At 35.1% G+C, this 18,425-nt stretch overlaps 5 protein-coding genes across 8 annotated transcripts in view; 1 reads left to right on the top strand and 4 right to left on the bottom strand.

Moving 5' to 3' along the window:
- The window catches only part of LOC21404998 (glutamate formimidoyltransferase), a 5,959-nt gene extending 726 nt beyond the window's left edge, over nt 1-5,233 (bottom strand). Inside the window, exons 1-4 of one of the 4 annotated variants that reach the window (XM_024165208.1) lie at nt 5,102-5,233; nt 4,906-4,967; nt 1,808-1,868; nt 599-1,004 (exon numbers count right to left, since the gene is read on the bottom strand). In XM_024165208.1, the coding sequence (XP_024020976.1) occupies nt 599-1,004; nt 1,808-1,868; nt 4,906-4,967; nt 5,102-5,122 (550 nt within the window). In that variant the 5' untranslated portion in view covers nt 5,123-5,233. Of the gene's footprint in view, nt 1-598; nt 1,005-1,807; nt 1,869-4,905; nt 5,016-5,101 lie in introns of all 4 variants that reach the window. The other 3 variants (XM_024165209.1, XM_024165210.1, XM_010097518.2) reach the window with 3 other exon arrangements.
- A 2,044-nt stretch (nt 5,234-7,277) lies between these two features.
- LOC21404999 (formimidoyltransferase-cyclodeaminase) lies at nt 7,278-9,633 on the bottom strand. Its single transcript, XM_024165251.1, is given in 4 exon segments — nt 7,278-7,887; nt 8,700-8,880; nt 8,882-9,153; nt 9,555-9,633. Coding segments are annotated over 3 exon segments (930 nt in total). The 5' UTR covers nt 9,119-9,153; nt 9,555-9,633; the 3' UTR covers nt 7,278-7,375.
- Nucleotides 9,634-9,647: 14 nt separating this feature from the next.
- LOC21405000 (oral cancer-overexpressed protein 1 homolog) lies at nt 9,648-10,164 on the bottom strand. The gene has a single exon (XM_010097520.2). The coding sequence runs from the start codon at nt 10,075-10,077 to the stop codon at nt 9,661-9,663; it is 417 nt and encodes a 138-aa protein (XP_010095822.1). The 5' UTR covers nt 10,078-10,164; the 3' UTR covers nt 9,648-9,660.
- Nucleotides 10,165-11,908: 1,744 nt separating this feature from the next.
- LOC21405001 (uncharacterized protein DDB_G0290685) lies at nt 11,909-13,918 on the top strand. The gene is made up of 2 exons (XM_010097521.1): nt 11,909-12,124; nt 12,821-13,918. The coding sequence occupies exons 1-2, from the start codon at nt 11,909-11,911 to the stop codon at nt 13,916-13,918; spliced, it is 1,314 nt and encodes a 437-aa protein (XP_010095823.1).
- A 2,413-nt stretch (nt 13,919-16,331) lies between these two features.
- LOC112091480 (zinc finger BED domain-containing protein RICESLEEPER 2-like) lies at nt 16,332-16,880 on the bottom strand. The gene has a single exon (XM_024165232.1). The coding sequence runs from the start codon at nt 16,878-16,880 to the stop codon at nt 16,332-16,334; it is 549 nt and encodes a 182-aa protein (XP_024021000.1).
- Between the last annotated feature and the right edge of the window lie 1,545 nt (nt 16,881-18,425).

Genomic DNA, 18,425 nt, shown 5'->3' on the forward strand with positions numbered 1-18,425 from the left:
AAAATATATATATATATATATATATATATATATATATATATCAAAGATCAATACAATAGTAGACAATAATACAAATGCCAATATATTGCTGATAAAAAAAAAATGCATGATGTTATCAGCTATCTTAAATGATATGGCTACTTCTTCTCATCATTTTAATTTTTGAAATTTATAAAATGGAAATTTTAATTATTTAATAATTGTAAAATAACACTTTTAATTATTCAACACATCAATCGATAAGTAAAAAATGTCAAATTTATTGATTATAGATGATGTAGAAGGACCCCAAGTCTTGGCCACTAACATGTCAATTCTTAACATGTTAATTAATTCCAATTCCTAGTTTGTTAAACATGCTTGACTTTTCAATTTCGTATAGGAACCGTTGATATGCGTGGGCCTCATGTGGGATGCTGATCAACCGTTATGTTTTAGACACTAACTGATGTTCCTTAGCATCTTTTATATCAAATATAACACAAGAAATTAACTTTGGAGATTTCATCAAATAATCTTGTTTTCATCAAACAATCTTGTGTTCTACACTTACTATAGGGAGGTTTAAAGTCAATATTGTACAAGATCTGGACCGTACCTTGGAACCTATTGCCAATGTCCAAAGCCACAGCCTTAGCAAGCCAAGCCGCTTCATCAAGAGAGGCATGAGCCAACGGATGGAAGACAATGTCGTCGACGACGCCTAATCGAGGGTGAGCCCCGGAATGTGTCTCGAGATTTATGGCATCAAAAGCAGCCTCAGCCATGGCCACCACAGTTTGTTGCAGTGGGCTATAGACGGCACCGCCTGTGCAATCATGCACAACGTATGAAACAATGGTGTATCTGGCTCTATTGTAAGCTCTATCGTCAAACTTGGTGACGATGACGGATTCTGGATCATGCCTGGCTGCTCTTTCAATGGCATCCAAAACACTGCGATTGTGCGATTCGGAAATGAAGAGCTTGCAGCATAGCAGCATCGACTGGTCCGCGGCCTTTTTCTTTTCCATGTTCACAAATCACAAGAGGAAATATTCACTTCTCTTTTACAAGAACAACCTGTCTAATTCTCTAGAAGCTACTCAACGATATTATCTTGTCAACGAATAAAACCAAACCCTGAATGGCACTCAAAGGAAGGGTGCTAATTAGAGGATGAGTTTTTTGGGGTCAAAGCTAATTAATTATTTGGTTTCTTATTATGTTGATAAAGTTGACCTTAAAATAATGTTTTCTTATTAAAGAAAGATCATCCGCGCGTGCATCACATGGGTAATGTCACAAATTCGTTTCCACGCGCCCAGTATTAGCAATATCTAGCAGACAAATAATGCAATATCATAATTATTTTTCTGATATGAAGTGAAGTAATAAAATACAGCTTCAAAAGTTCAAAAAGCATGCACCTTAAAAACGAGCGATTTCCAGCACATAAGTTTCGCTAACAAGAAATCAGTTTGTACCAAAATCATTAGTTTTACTAGTTCAACCACTATTTCGACAAAAGGTTGATGTTTGTTTCACAAAGACACAGACAACGCGTAAATTATTAGGTAAGAAAGCCAAATTACTTCATGACAGTCGTAATTTATCAGCTAGAAAAGGAATAAAAACCTTTCATATGTACATTGGAAAAAAGAGACTTTTATACCATTCGAAAGTGAGGGAAGAGTAAGAGTAGATTAATTAATTCTAGTATTAATTTGTTGACCAAGAGGGAAATGCTTAAAGGAATTACTTAAACAATGTTACTTTAGCACCCCCAAAAAAAAAAGAAAAAAATTAAAATAAATGAGTAAATTACCTTGGAACTTGGGCTATGATCCATTTCTTCTCTCCGGTGTTTACAATGTTTACTAGAGAAACTGATGGTGAAAGATGCATTTATAAGCTTCTGAAGCTAATAGAAGGGTTTCTATGACTCAGATGTCCCCACAAATTGAGAAGCCAATGCCCAAAAATAAATAAATAATAAAGGAGAGCAATTCTTTAGTATGGGAAACAGCATTGCAAATCCTGCACGCTAACTCCATTTCTGTCAAATTCTCCAAAATGGGTCATCTTGGAATAAATTAGTGGGAGTTGATTGAGAGACACCCGATTTCTAAAATTTCTAAATTTCTGATTTAGTCTCTGCTGATCAACACCTAAGCCTTTGTGTTTGTCATATTCGTACTTACTCCATTTAACTATAATATTATAAATAGGTGTCTTTTGTTTGAAATGGAAAGAAAATAGAAATCAATGGGTTCACAGTAAGGCAAACAAGGGTTTGAATGAAAGAAAAACATGCCCTTCTAACCAAAAAAAAAAAAAAAAAAAAAAGAAGAGAGAGAGGGCCACATTTTTTAAGTGATCATTGGAGGAGATAATTAGTCAGTAGTCAGGTACTGATTCCACGTCGATCTCAAGTGTTTGACACCTTGAATTCCAATCCCCTGGCTCCTAAAGTGCTATTATAAGTCCATTACTACACCCGTTTAGAGTACCAAATACCTATATAATTTTAGGAGGGTGGACACCCCACCTGAACCTTTTTCTTTTTTCTTTTAATTTTGTATAAAATTTGTAATTTTCCCCCTCTTAAATTTCTACATCTGTATTACTTTTGTCACATCCTTGCTCCTGACTAATTTTTCTGGCTCCGTCCCTGTCTACCTCACTTGTAGGCAGACTGATATTTTGCAAGAGCATGCGATTCTCGTGCGAAGAGACGGCATTAGTGGTCCTTGTGTTGTGATTGTACACATTGAACCTTTGTATGGACAATTGATTTTTGCATATCATTTATGGACAATTTGAGGCTAAAATTCAGGACCAAACTATCTCAACTGCAAATTTTAATGCGTTCAATCTCACCTACCAGAATGGCAGCATCTTAAAATTTAACTAGAGTATTCCCTTAGCCAATTAGTTTTGGATAAGGTTTTGGAATGTTGATGACCTTTGATTTGATGCCCTCTTTAAAACTTTTTTGAATAGTACTACACAGAGAAAACCAAACTAGCATAAAGAAAAGAAAAAAAAAAAAACAAAGGACAAAATGCCAAAATATATCAAGACAGATTTAAAGGCAAAGTAATGTATTCACGGACTTGTTGACAAACAGATTAAAGGCAAATTATGCTTGGCTTTGGCTGTTCTCTATTACCTTCGAGCATTAATGCGTCGAAACGAGTGGCGTAACGATAAGGATTTTTTTTTTTTTTTTTTGCAACAAGGAATTTACTCAATTATGAATCAACATAGACCGTTCACTTCGCTAATTCGAGTTGAGATGTAATTTTATGTGAGAACTTTTTACTGTAGCAAAAAAATTAGATGTGACTGTTTTTGAGAACTTTTTACTGTAGCAACACTCAAATTCTAAACTCAAATCAGTAAAGTGAATGGGCGTACACCTCCTTGTGATTGTTATTACATGAAATATATATTATTATTATTTTGTACCCCCTATTTTTACATGTTAAGTGTGAGATCATACAAAAGACAAAATCTTATAGGATATGTTCATACAAGAAGAAATTGTTTGCTTTGAAAATCATATCAACATTGATTTGCAGCATGGACTGGTCTCTGCATTTTTCCCCATTTTCATGTTGATCACAAAAGCAACAATTATCTCCTATATTGATCATTAATTGATAATGTTCTTTCTTATCTTTTGTAGTGTTCTACTTAAAATAATAGTTTCTCAGTCATTATTCGATGATTGATTGTATTGTCTTTGCATGCATCACATGTATCTTAAAAAATTTTCACAAGCACCAAACAATAATGCCATCATTATTATGAAGAGGAGCAACATTGGGCCCCCTTTTTTTTTTGAAAAAACAAATACCAATTTACTAAATTTTTTTCCTAACAATTCATCTCCTGAAACCTTTTTCTTTTTGTTTTTTGTTTTTTGTTTTTTTTTACCTTTTCAGTAGGAGTGTTAAAAATGACCAAATAATAAATTAAATTGATACAATTTATTAAATGCGGATTTAGATTGGTTGGAATTTTTAAAACTACATGTGTGCTGATTAATTGTTGTTTGTGATAATAAAAAATTAATCTAAATGGATTTGCACACATATTAAAAAGTAAAAAAAAAATAATATATGTGACTCATTAGTTTATGGTTTATGGTGTGTTTAATTGGAGAGATTTGGGAGGAAGGAAAAGGTAAAATGAAAAGTAAGCGAAGAGGGTAGCCCTTTGTTTGGTAGAGGAAATTGAGCTTGGAGTCCCTGTTCTAAGGCCCTCAGTTTTTAAATAAAGTTTAAACCGCCACACTTTAAACTAGGATCCACTTGAACATTAGATGGAAAGGCGAATTATAAGAGCAATTGTAATGTATAGTAATTTAAAATTTTACCCTTTTATGTTATTTTACTCAACTTGGTTTCACCTTTTTTTTTTTTTTTCAATCTGATATCTTTCTTTTTATTTATGTTTTTTTTTAAGACACAGATTTATTATATCCTCATACCCAAAGTTAAAAAAAATTTAATTTTATGTCTCTACTAAATTACTTTTTAAAAAAAAAAAAAACAAAGGGAAAAAAACTTTAATTCTTGTTTTAGTACAAAAATGTTATATCGCTTACACAACAAAAAAATAAAAAACATACGTAAATACGACAAAATTTATGCAATATATTTATTAAAAAAATATTCTAAAGATATTATTCACACACCGTGAACAAAATAATGCCAAACAAAAAGAATAGGAAATCTTCATTCTTTCTTCCTATCACGAATATGAGATTATTTTAGTTTTCCTTTCTCAGAAATGTGAGATTAGAAAAAGAGAGTAATTAAACTAAAAAAGATAAACCATTTCAAGAATGTTTGATTTTATTTCACAAAAAGCCATAAAAATTATGAAAAGAAAAGAAATTCAAAGTATTTTCACCGAAGTCGTATTTTGGGATAGGTAAGGCAACAAAAACCTTCCTCAACTTCACTTCGTCCTGGCTTTTCCTCAGCATACATATTAAGTGAAGACAAGATGGATAGTTATCACTAAAAGTGAAAGAAAGGGGAAGATTAATCTAAAAGTTTAGTAAAAGTGTGAAGAACATTAAGCATTAAGAGGGATATGTCAGTACCTTAATTGGGCTGTAATCCATTTCTTCTCTTCTCTTTGAAACCTTTGAAGCAGAAATATTGCCAGTTGTTTTCTGTAAAAGGATTATACAAAAGACATAGAAGACAATAAACACCGCTTCTCTCTCTCTCTCTCTCTCTCTCTCTATATATATATATATATATATATAGTATATATATACAGACACATATAAATATATATAAATATGATACAGCATTGAGGCTGCACCTGTATGAGCCAACGCTCCCACATGCTGACACAGAGCCACAACAGGATCAGTGGGGGCACGTGGCTCCACTGAAAAAGCTACTATACTGATGTACCTTATTATACTGATATACCTTATTAAAGATGTGTCCTTTGTCGTTTGAATCCTCAATTTCTCACCCAATAAATTAACAGTGTCTTTTATATAGTGTTGGTTTTGATTTAACTTACTTTTTAAATTATCATGTGGACCCTTTCTTTTTAAGGTCCATTATATGTTCAAATTCTTTTTATTTTCAACCATATTTACTTTTTTTTTCTTTTTTAAAAATTTTTATTTTAGTTTGTCCTCTCTCTTCTTTAACTTATTATCTTTTATTTTTTGATAGATTAATTTACTACCGTCTTCTCTGTGATCTCTTTTATTTTAAAATTTCATCAATTTCTATAACATTAAGATATGTAGAGAGATCCATTAGATTTTATTTTTATATTTATAATAATGTTGAAACATGCATAATATTATAATAGGTTATAATAGGTTAAGTGGATAAGTTTTTTGTATTACGTTATGATAATTTATAATCAACTTCGTTTATATTTGTGCTCTACTGAATTCAAAGTCTGGCTCTGTCAGTGCCCACATGTTGATTAGTCAATGCCACAAAATAAAAAAAATACAGACCAACTCATTATGCATTCTCATTTTTCATTAGCACCGTTATAAAGTATAAAAATTTCAGGTTTTCTAATATGGCGGAAAATACTCGTGATGAGTTCTCTTGGATAATAAGTGTTGTGGAATTAGTTGATTGATCAGACTCCAAACTTCCAAAACACCAAAGACGGTTTCTAAACCTAATCAACCTATGCGGTTGTCATATCTGGTCTAACTCCACGTTAGAAACCGTCCAAAAAGCTGCAGAAATTTATAGGCATCTGCTGGAGGCTTTCAGTCTGCCGTTTGGTCTATGTTAGAGTAAGAGAGCTTGTTTCGTCGGAGGGAATAATGAAAAGTGGAAAGAGAAAGACGTGGGGATTACTGAAAAGATTTTACGACCCATAATTGTTTTGTAGGAGATAAAGAACAAAGAATACATTGGGTGAGGGATTTCATTTTCTTTTTAAGTACCTCAATGTTACCGACTTCAAATATAAAGAGATAGGTAAGTGAATTCATACCAAACATGGTGAACCTAAGTAAATGGCTTTCGTTTCTTTTTATTTTCTATCCCTCTTACCAAACATTGTCTAAGGCTACAATATATCCTCTTACCAAAATGGTAATGATGATTTAATCTATATATATTATATGTATTTTTTCTTTTCAGGGCTTCAATTGTTTTTATTCCCTTTTCTTTTCTGATAACTGAAAAATAAGAAGTACGTACATCCCACAAGGAGATGTACTGTACTGCTAGGACCTTTATGGGGGGTTTCCTTTAGTTTTTGAGCAAATTCTGTTGTAACCGTTAAGACGTGACAATTTAGGACTCTGCATCAGTTCGTCAGTTCGTCAACTCAAGATTTTCACTCCTTTCTCCTTCAATTGAGTGAGAAGGACCAAAGATGTCATCGCTCAAAAGTTAAGCCATCATGCTCTTCTGGTGCCTACTACTTGTTTATCGAAGCGATTATGGCATGCTTTCTGAGGGAAAAAAAAAAAAGTTTCAAGGCGCAGGATGCAACTTCATGAAAAGTATGCTATCTCAACTAATGGAGAAGCTTAAGCTAAACCAAAATTGATTTCGACAAGGTTTTAAAATGTTGAGGAGCGTATGATGATTTGAAATTTTTTGAACAGTATACAGAAAATGCAGCTAGTGAAGACAAACAGATTGAGTTCTTTTGCGTCACAGAAATGGCAACAAAATGTCAAAAGTAACATAACAAAGTAGACTAAAGTATGCACAACCATGACGTTGGCAAACAGATGAAGATAAAAACAGAGGCTAGACAACTGACGCTTGCTGTATCTTTATTTATTTATTTATTTATTTATGTTGATCTCTTTTAAAAGATGATCAAAGAAGAAGTTGCTGCTTCTTTTATAAATTTCATATTCTTGTTACATAAAGGAATCCAACTTCAAGTAACTCTCAATGATTTTCTCCTGAGAAAGATCAGTGAAATAGCCCTTGCCAACCGCAACACCCTCTTCCTTGGCAAGCCTCTCTACTTCAAGCTGAACTCTTTCTCCTCCCACTTTATTTGGTTCCAACAAGTTGCAAGCCACTTCGATGACTGTCTCGCCATGTTTAAGTGCCATGGCCTGGACTGAAGGAAGTCCGCCTCTTCTTCCGCTCACCCGTTTCGCGATTCTGCGAACCACTGAGATATCAGTAGAGAAGACCGGAATGTTGTAGTTGTCAACCCATTGGGTTGCCCCAATCACAATGACACCTTTTGTTGGAGGCACTTGAGCTGGACCCTCATCCGGCTTCAGTGCCAAAGTCTCTGATTTTAGCCCCCCAGACCACTGGTTTCCGCTGGAATTCGGCTTGAAGTAACCCAGCTCTCTTCTGATTGCATCAAGCGTTCTACCCTCTTCATGGGCTGCTCCATATAGAAAAGTAGGGACTGCAGGCTACATAATAAGCTTATTAGCAATGCGAAGAATACAAGACTAAAGAATATCACCTGAAAAGAAGAAAAAATGTAAAAGAAATACATACTAGTACACTTTTTACTAAACTGAATTCCATATAATATCAGAAGAACAAAGTTGCCGATGCTCAATTCCTTGAAAAGTTAAAAGCCAAACACAAGAAAACAGCACTCACCTTACAGGGAAGGCTCGATTCAGGCAGTGAGACCACTGACCAGGGGATTTAAAACCATTAACTGATATTAGGTGAAAATTTATTGCTTTTCAAGCTTAAACATAGTTACAACATAGTAGACCCATAAAAAAGGGACCAACGAGAAAATGGAACACGACTCATGAGGTAGCCTCATCCTTGATAATCACAACGCAAATCATTCTTGGAATTTAACATCTTTAAGAACACTTTCCTCAATACTATACCACTACAGTTAAGAATTGGACACCCTAATCATTTACTAATGAGAGCAATAATAAAAATTACAAAATAGAAGGCACCCAGAATTTATAGTGATTCGCTCACAACGTGAGAGTTACATACACTTTTTTATTCATCACAAACTTACAAGAGAATACATAATACACTTTGTTTCATTACAAACACTTTGTATTTCAATCTAACATAATCTCAAAGTCCGTGCGAGCGATACAAGTAAAATTCGGATAATCGAAAATACATAATACATGCATCAAAACCCGAACATGACCTAACGAAATCAGGGCAATAATTAGGCTCCATGGCAACTATCATTGCTAAAAATCCAATCAAGTAAGGCACAAAACAAACCTTGAAGGGCATGGGAAACATCCGCCGCCAAAGATTTGGCAATAGTAGAAGCCTGATCGAGAGAAGCGGAGAGCAAGGGATGGAAGCATACGTGGTCCACAACCCCGAGCCGGGGATGGCTGCCGCTGTGCATCTCAAGGTCAATGGACTCCACTGCAGCCCTCACCATGGAAAACACGGCACATGGAAAACACAGCATTCCTCAACGGACATGATGATGATGATGATGATGATGATGGTTCAGGAGATAATTTGGACACAAGTGTGTAGCCAACTCTGTTGTAAGTGTCATCCTCAAATTTGTTGATGATGGGAGCTTCTGGGATTAGCCTGGCAGCTCTTTCGATGGACTCAAGTGCCTTTCTGTTTCTGCTCTCGGATATGTACACCTTGCAGCAACCAAGCATCGACTTTAACATTTTTTTTTTCCCTCTTCTCAATTGCCCATCACAAACTGAACAAAAAGATAATTTTTGAGATAAATAACACAAGATAACGGTAAAAAATATTAATGGAAAAGGCGTGTGGCCACAATTTCTTTTTTCACTACAAAAGCTCTTCGGCCGCTGATAAAAAAAAGTAAGAAAGATGTGTATATATACAACAACGTTTATATCACATACATATATATTTCAATATTGCTATTGCTTTGCTCGCAGAAAAAAAATTCTAGCCTTAAAAAGCTCCACACAAATTTTCGTTGTTCTTGAATCATTATTTGAATTTTGAACAAACACATGTGGCATTCGCAAAATATTTATCAAAATTACACAATCCATGAAATGATGTGCATCAACATAGCAAGTAACTAAAATCTTTCATTAAGAAAATGATCTGATTTGTAAATATTTTTACCAAAACTGTATCTGGAGAAAACCAGATTAGGAAGAAACGATTACAGTCTAAATCAATTGAAGAAACACAATTCTTCAATCAAATTGGCCATAGCCAAAACTGCAACTCAAAATTCAATCTCCTTAGCCTCTAAAGAAGATTTTGGGTAGCCATTGTTGTCCAATTTCACACCCATGGAAGCACAAACGGCTCTGAACTTGAGCCTCAAAGCATCCATTATTTCTTGAACTCTCTCATTCTCGGGCTCCATAACCGGGTACTTCTCAATTAGCTCCTTCATCTGTTTAATCCCCTTCTGGACACGAGACGAGAACAGGGTCGGGTCGACCCGAACGACCGAGTTCCATACGTCGACGCAGCCCCTGTAGAAGCCCAGCTCCTCGCCGACCTCGAAGCCGACTTTCAGGCCCACTTCCTCGGCTTCTCCCTTGCCGGCTATTAGACCGTCTTTGTAGCCCTCATCGAAGCCTTCCTTCAAGTGGGTTTCCTCTAAATTCAGTGACGAATCGAATATGTCGTCCATGAGAGGTAATTCTAAAGAAACACCAGGAAATTAAGAGATATCTTTATTATCTGGGTTTATTGTTATTGTTGTCTTTCTTTGGAACAACTTACGAATAATTTCCCCAAGACCCCCCTAGGAGTAGGATGTATTTGTTCTTCGCGTAAACTGATTGATTGAGAGTTTTGGGCTCCTTCCACTTGGGTCACACCTTCTGAGCCTTCGGCCCATATAACTTGGGGCCTTTGACAATGTGTTGGCAGGATTTTGATCGATTGACTTGATTGAATATTTGAAGCTAGTAAAAATTGCACCACATATGGAAGTAAAATATAGCAATTTTTTTACGGAAATATTATAAGATAATAATTATACTGTGTAATTTACATGATAATTATTATATTAATTTCGAAGTTTACTAGTTTGTAAAATGTATGTCTTTTTTTGATACAGTAAAATATATAAATCTTTTTTTTTCTTATATATTATCATAACTAATAAAACTATGCTATACCTTTAATTTTTAAATTTCCAACTTGAACCGAACACCCTAAAAGAATAATAATTAACTTGTACCCAAAAAAAAAAAAGACAAAAAAATGTAAAATAAAAAATAATAAAAAAAGCGCGCATCACCATCACATTTTCACATTGAAAAAGCAAATAAGAAAATAAAAAAAAGTGGTCAAAGTTCGTTCAATAAAGTGTAGCCATTCAGATCCCTTGCAATTGCAGTTTACACGCGTGCCACACAGTTCATGTTCATCGTGTGAGGATACCGTAGTTATGAAGTTCCTCTTTTCCCCTTTTCCACAGCGTAGACTTTCATGCGTGTAAATATGTCATATATATACATGCATGCTATACTTTGTTTGCATTTGCGCCCTTATATTTTGTTTGCACTTGCACCCTTGAGAACTACCAATTGCCAACACCAGTCACAACTCACAAGTACTGATAAAATCCCTTAATGGACCTCATTTGTTTCTCTGTGGGATTTCTATCTTTTGGTACTTGGAGAAAAAGACCATCACGTCGAATTCAGTATTCGGTCATATATTTCGTTATAGTGCAAATAAATCGTCTGAAAGTTTGTACCTAAAACAACAGTTATAAGCCATCTAAACTCCCCAAGCCCTTTAAAGTCAGTAGTTGTACAAAAAGTACTTGTAAAAAGCACACTTTCTCCACTTCTCTTACAGCTTCATTCTCTGTACTAACTTTTGGACAAGTGCAATAGATCTTAAGCATTTTTTTAATGGAGTTTTCTCTTTGGAACATTTATTTCTACATCGAACTAGATCATGTGATAAGAGTTGACTACGTACATATAAAGAATTTAGATCCTTGTTTAATGAAAACATATAATGCTTACATAAATTATATCCGTTTGTTGTATGCATACATCAGCAATTCAACGTCACGAATATTAATACTACGAACTTATAGGCCATTATTTGCATTTTTTTTTAATTCCAAGAGTTGCGGGTTTGATTTTAAAAAAAAAGAAGAATAGGGGTAGTTTGGTAAATTTGTAAATTTGTCAAAAAAGTATGAGTCACCAGAATCAGCGCCTGTACACAGTTCCCATGCTTCTCTAACTATATATGAAACCTTGTTAACTTCGCTTTTATGAGAGAGAGAGAGAGAGAGAGAGGAGTAGAAGGATTAGGTGCGTGTTCATTTTTACATGACAAACAATTAAGCATTATTATAGACCTCTGAGTTACACAGAGAGAAAAGTGAGCATACAAGAGAGAGTAACCATTTTTCTCCGTCAGAGTAGTGAGCAGACGTTTGTGGTCATTCTAGAGAGAGAGAGAGAGAGAGAGAGAGAGAGAGAGAGAGAGAGATGGCAATTGGGGGATCTTACAATAATAAATTAGGAAACGGAAGTAGTAATGGAGGTAGTAGTAGAGGAAGGTCATATGGGTTAATGTTGCTATTAGCATTTGGGGCCGCGTTGCTTGGGGTCATGATTCTTCACAAGCTCAGGGAAAGGCGAATCTTCAACCTTCTCATCAAAGAGAAAGATGGCCAACTCTTCTCCCTTCATCTCCTCTTGCAGGTGCTACTTCCATTATTACTTCTCTCTCTCTCTCCTTCTCCAACATTTTTCTCACTCTTGCATGCAACCCATTGCGTGTCACTCTCTTCTTTCGGTATTCAAGCCACGTACGCACCAGTCTTATTCTTTAATCATTTTTTTTTTGTCTTATTGTTTTTCTTCTTTTGGCCTGTTCTTTCTTCTTCAATGTTTGTTGGATCATATCACAGTTAGTCCTTTGTTTGTCATCAAGGCCTTATATAACAGGAGAAAAAAGTTGAAGAACAAAATTAAGGGGTGGAAGAATTAATGGAATGATTTTAACTTTGTTGTGTGGTAGGATAGATTAGAAGAAAAAATTTTAAATTTTTCTTTCTAACAAAACTTCTAAGTCTAATGGGATGTTCGGTTCATTATTCAGAATTATTCTCGTTTTACGTGTGTTTTTAAAAAAAAAAATTACTGTAGTGAGTCACGAATTATGATTTAAATAATGGAACGAATCCCTCTTTCAAACGCACGCTAATTGTTTCAAAACTAGAAGAATTGGAGAAAAGAATTTCTCACCAAACACGGCATAATGGTTTGTGACTAGACGTTTGTAGATGTAAATATTACAGATACTAAAATTGGTTGGTCTTGGTTCAACATGAAAAGAGTGTTAGTTCTCAATGAGTCGTTTAAAAACCTTATTTAGTTATTTGTGCGCTATGACAGAAAGAAAGGGACTACATGAAAGAAGTGAAAAGTAAGAATGAAGAGATGAAAGCAAAAATATACTCACTTAGAACCAAAAAGATGGAGCTTGACAGGAGACTCCTAGAGATGCAATCCACAATAGATTCTCTAAAAGATGAACAGAGGACCATGGAGATTGCAATTGAGGAGAAGCAAAACGAGATCAAAATGCTAAGAGCACAAGATCAGATAAGCAATGAAAAGGAAAATAATCAAGTGGCGGCCTTAGTTGAGAGCTTGAAGCAAAAGGAAGCTGAGATTGAGGACTTGAAACGATGTCTTCAAAACCCGGAAAATGCCGGGTCAGTAAATAATACAGCTGAGACAGAGCAAAAGGGCAAGAGTGGAAGTGAAGATAATGGCGAGAGAAGAATTATTGAAGAGGGTGAAACTGCAAAACTTGAAGATGAAAATGGAAACAAAGTGGGAGATCAAAGTGTCAAAGATGGGGTTACTGAAAACCCCACTATAGAAGGCCAAGAACATGACAAGAATGAAGATTCTAAAGATGAGAATGTGAGTTTGAGTCTCAACATCGTTGCAAATTCAACTGGTGCGATTTCCCGGAATATGGTCGGAAAGGTCATGGATGGTGAAGAGCTTAAAGTTGAAGGAGATGGGCAGTTGGGAAAACATGAAAAGTCACAAGATGAAGGTGAGGAAAATCCCGGGAGTGTTGAAGGAGGAATGAAGTTGGAAATCCGAGATGGCTTTGAAAAGAATGGTAAACGCGGCTCTGTCAGTGATAATGTTAAGGGGAAAAGATGGAGAAAAATAGCTAAGAGCAGGAGATTGGAGAAGAGTGGAAAATTAAGCAGGGTGACAAGGAGGAGGAGTGTAAGATTCTATAAAGATGAGCATGGTGATTTGAAGAGCAGAGTTAAGAATGCAGCTACCAAGGGAGGGGTACTACTAGGGGAAGATAATCGCCAATTAGAAGGAAGAAAATCTGACGTCTCTTCTTTTGAGATGCCTAAGAAAGGTGAAGTTTCTATAAATGGAGATGTGAAAGAATCAGGAAAACATGGAGGCGATGATGAGTTATTTGAAGAATACAAGGGGGAAATTGATGAGTAGGAGTTCTAACAAATTGGCACAATATATATATATATATATATATTTATTTATTTATTTTTAAGGTAAGCACCTGATGAAGATTTATTCGCCAAAAAGGTCTTAAAACATGTGTATCTATTACCAGCAGTGATGTTCGTTTAGTTTTGTTTGTAACACAAAACCAGTCTCTGTTATCCAATGCCAGAAGTTATTTAAGCTTTGCTTGTAACTAATATCAAGGGAAAGATGGAAATCTTTTTATAACATATCACTTTCAAGGATGATGGTTTCTAAAAATTTTGTTACTTTGTCTAGTTCAGCAAAATTGAAATACAATGCGTGGACTACTAAGATGCAATAATTTTTTTTAAAAATTATTATTTTTACTTTTACTACCGGATGGAAACTAATTGCCAAATGTGAACGTTGTTCCAAACTACCTAAGAATCAAACTATTTTTTAAACTATTCTTACGAATTTAGCACTCGTAAGGAAAAGGGTTTTAAATTTAAAAAATCTTAGTGATTTGTCTCTATTTGTTTCTATTAAGTTTCGTTTGTTTTTATATTTTGGTTGTTTTATTTTTACATGATATGACTTTTATATTTAGGATTGTAAGGTTTTTTTAATATATATATATTTTTATTTTTAAAAACTCTAAAATAGGCATGGGAAATTCTACACCCTTCTACATATATCCGCAAAGATTACAGATCGAAAAACAAAAAAATAAAAAAGTAAATAAATATGTATAAATTAATTGTACATTTTGTATTAATTTTAATTTTTGTCCTTTAAATTATACTATTTATAATCATCAGTTAAGAATTGAGAAAATTATGAAGATTAGGATTTTCATGAGTAGATCACACTTATAGCCTAAGCTGAAAAAATTTCCATTAATTTGGACTATATCCCCAACTCTCCACTAATCCATGAGTTACTTACTACGAACAAGATTTTGCTACTACCGAGCCGACGTTTCACACTTACACTTAAACAACCCCTTCCATGTTATCTATGGTCTATACCCCTGCTCTGCTACGTTCCAAGAATGTGCTGGACAAGCTCAAATTTCAGGCTTATTCGGTCTTGATTTTTACAAAAGCCCACTTGCATCTTAACCACTTGGGTAACAAATAAGGACACGAAAAAAATTTAACCAAGACGAGATGTTGCTTAACTTCCTCACGAGTCGGGGTGTAAATCGGCCGGATAGGGTTGGGTTGAGCTGAAAAATTGAGCCTACTCGACCAATACGGGTTGAGAAAACTTTAGGCCGCGACACTCTCTTAAATCTACAAACCCGCAACCTTTCGGGTGACCTCAAGTAGAGTCGGGTTGGTGAAAACTAATTTTAATCTATAACTTCATACCTCTTTTAACAGTCCAAAAGCATAAACAATAAGGAGATGAATAAAATCTTGAGAAGCAAAATAGTCCATATAAAATAAACAGTTTAATCCAGAATAAATAGTCCATATAAAGAAAGTCACAAAATAAGAAATTTAGTCCACTCTAAACTGTTTAATCCAGAATAATAGCACCTTCATTCCCAACTTGCCCCTCATGTGTTGCAACAGAATTTGACAAATCTTGAGAAGAAAACATAACAAAAAAAATCATCATAATCAAGTTTAGAACAACAAAATAAACAACAAGGAGATGAAATAAAATTAAAAAAAAATAAGTAAAACGTAAAAAGATTACCTGACTCAATATCTTCATATTCATTAAAGTCTTCCACGTCAATAAGGTTGATGTGCTGACGACTACGCAGCCAATTTTATATACAAATCAATGCCTCCACCATCTTGAGGCTCAATGAACTCCTAAAGGGATCGAGGATGCGGCCTCCGGTACTAAAAGCAGATTCTGAGGCTACCGTTGAAACAAGAATGGCAAGAATGTCTCTTGCAACTAGTGAGAGAACCTTGTAATTAGTTGCATTATTCTTCCACCAATCTAAAACATCAAAATTTGACCGAGTTAGATCCTCCATAGGGTCTGTCAAGTATCTGTCCACATCATTTTTGTACTCATTCACATTCTTCTCCTTCATTTTCCTAACAAACTTGCTCCATAAACACCATTTTCCTTCTACTTCCGTTTTTCCCTCCGTTGTACTTGTTGACGCCTCCCCACTACTTTCATTAGCCACAGATTCACCCTTCTCCCCACTATAAACCTCATGCAGCCGGTACATAGTATCTTTCACATTCTTTGCTAATGCTTCAGAAGTGCAAGAATCATACACTACAGAGAAACAATATGTCAAATAATCCATTTTGTACCTAGGATCAAGTACAACAGCCACAAAGAGAAGACAATTTATATTCTCAACATTCTCCCAATACTTGTCATACTTCTTTTTCATACTCACAGCCATGGATGAAAGCATTTCCTTTTGTTTGCTTAATTCAGATAGCTAGTTTTACATCTCACAAAGCTCATGAAAGTAAGAATTTGAAGTGACATTCAAAGTGGGACTAAACTTCAAAGTCTTCAGAAATTTCACAAACACCTTAACATTCTCCCAATCATCATCAAGTGGCGGACCAATCTTCCGTTTCTCCCCCTCATCTTCCCGAAAATAAGACACAAACTTGTCATCTTCCTCTTCATATCTTTCAAAAGCTTTTTGAAATTTAATGGCTGCATCTAACATCATATAGGTGGAGTTCCATCTAGTAGGGACATCTAAGCATACGAGACCTTTGTATTCAATTTTCTCTCGCTCCACACATGACTTGAATTTCAGCAACCTAGCCGGAGAAGACCTCACATACCTCACAGCGTTACGAATGGCAGCTATGGAATCATGTAGGGCTTTTAAACCTTCATTGACAATCAAGTTCACTATATGGGCACAACACCTAACATGCAGAAATTCCCCACCTAAAACAACCTCTTTCCACCCCTTAATCTTCCTTCTCAAGTAGGTAATCATGGAGTTATTTGAGGAGGCATTATCAACAGTCATAGTGAAGACTCTCTCAATACCGCAAGCATGCAAACATGACTCAATGACTTTACCAACACTCTCTCCCTTGTGACTTGAAATTTGACAAAAGTTTATAATCCTTTTTTACAAAGTCCACTCACTATCAACGTAGTATGCAGTTAGACACAAATAATTAATATTTTGTAAGGATGTCCAACAATCAGTTGTTAGGCAAATCCTTTGACCGCCCTTCCTAAATTCAGCCCTTAGTTTCTTCCTCTCTTCCAAAAAAAGTTGGTAAATGTCCTTAGCAATCGTAACACGGGAGGGGATAGAGAACCTAGGCTGCGTCACTTGACAAAAATTCTTAAATCCTTCACCTTCAACAAATGAAAGCTCATCTACAATCACCATTTTTGCTAACGTTTTTCTACAATGCTCATTGTTAAAGCTTATAGCAACAAGATTACTGTCAGTTTCAGTGTTTGTTTGGAAACTTAGAGATTTTTACTTTTGCCTTGGTTCCTATATGAGTATTTCTTGCATTGCTTTTCTATGTGAACCTTCATACTACTGGTGCCATGTCTCCTACTATCACATGCATATGTTACCCCACAATAGATACACGTACACCTAGACTCATTTGGATCCCCACCCTCTATGATTTTGAAATGATCCCAAACAGGAGACTTTTTTTGTGACTTCTTCCTCTTTTTACTGTCTCCCTCCTCCTTTCCGTTTTCAATTTTAGTGCCCAAATTAGGTACAGGGGTAGGGCTGGGTGTGAGAGTGGGCAAGGTAATGGTCTCTTTAGGCATAGAGACACTTTCTGTTTCAGCAGAGGACTTGCAAGTGCTTTCAGAAGTTTCTGTCGGGTGGATGATAAATTTTTTCATCTAGCACACAAATTAACCTAAAAACAGATAACATATAATTGAGACTACACGTAATATATCACATATAACCTTTCTGTTTTCAAAATTGAAAAACGTAATATATCACATAACAAACAAAAAATCAAAAACAGAAAATAAAAAAAGCAGAAACCAACATAAAAAAAGTCTAACCTTTCTGTTTTCAATTGCCTCTTCAGTCTTTAAAGTATAGACTGAAAATACCTCTTCAGTCTTCACTTATCTTCCTCGGCTGGAAACAAAAAAGCAGAAACTAGCATCAAAATTGGATTAAAAACCACATTCGTTTTCAAAGTATTAAACCCTGAATTCCAAACCACAATAAGAACCTCACACGGTTAAAAGAAAAGGGACAAGACAGGGCGTGGCAAGGACTCTAGAAGAGCTTCCATTCTGTCAAGGTCACTACAGCATAAACTTCTCTCAACGCCATCTTCCTTATTTTTTCTAAGATCGATTTCATGATTACTAACAAGATAGGTTTTACGGTAAAGATCAATTATTCACGTGGATTTCTTCATGTTTCACTTTTCGATAAACAAAAAGCACTTATATAAATCTCACACCAACTAATGTCTTCCAACCGGAAAATCAATCCTACCCCACTTCTTATACAAGTCCAAATCCATAATGCAAAACAAAAGGGCAATGCTTAAAGCTCAAACAAACA

The sequence above is a fragment of the Morus notabilis genome, unplaced genomic scaffold (genome assembly GCF_000414095.1).
Source record: "Morus notabilis unplaced genomic scaffold, ASM41409v2 Scaffold19, whole genome shotgun sequence".
Lineage (NCBI taxonomy): Eukaryota > Viridiplantae > Streptophyta > Magnoliopsida > Rosales > Moraceae > Morus > Morus notabilis.

What these genes read in the sequence shown, in the direction of transcription:
- LOC21405000 (XM_010097520.2), bottom strand. Translation starts at nt 10,077, where the DNA reads ATGGACGACATATTCGATTCGTCACTGAATTTAGAGGAAACCCACTTG.
- LOC21405001 (XM_010097521.1), top strand. Translation starts at nt 11,909, where the DNA reads ATGGCAATTGGGGGATCTTACAATAATAAATTAGGAAACGGAAGTAGT. An exon ending in CCCTTCATCTCCTCTTGCAG is followed by an intron (nt 12,125 to 12,820) that starts GTGCTACTTCCA and finishes GCGCTATGACAG; the next exon opens with AAAGAAAGGGACTACATGAA.
- LOC112091480 (XM_024165232.1), bottom strand. Translation starts at nt 16,880, where the DNA reads ATGACTGTTGATAATGCCTCCTCAAATAACTCCATGATTACCTACTTG.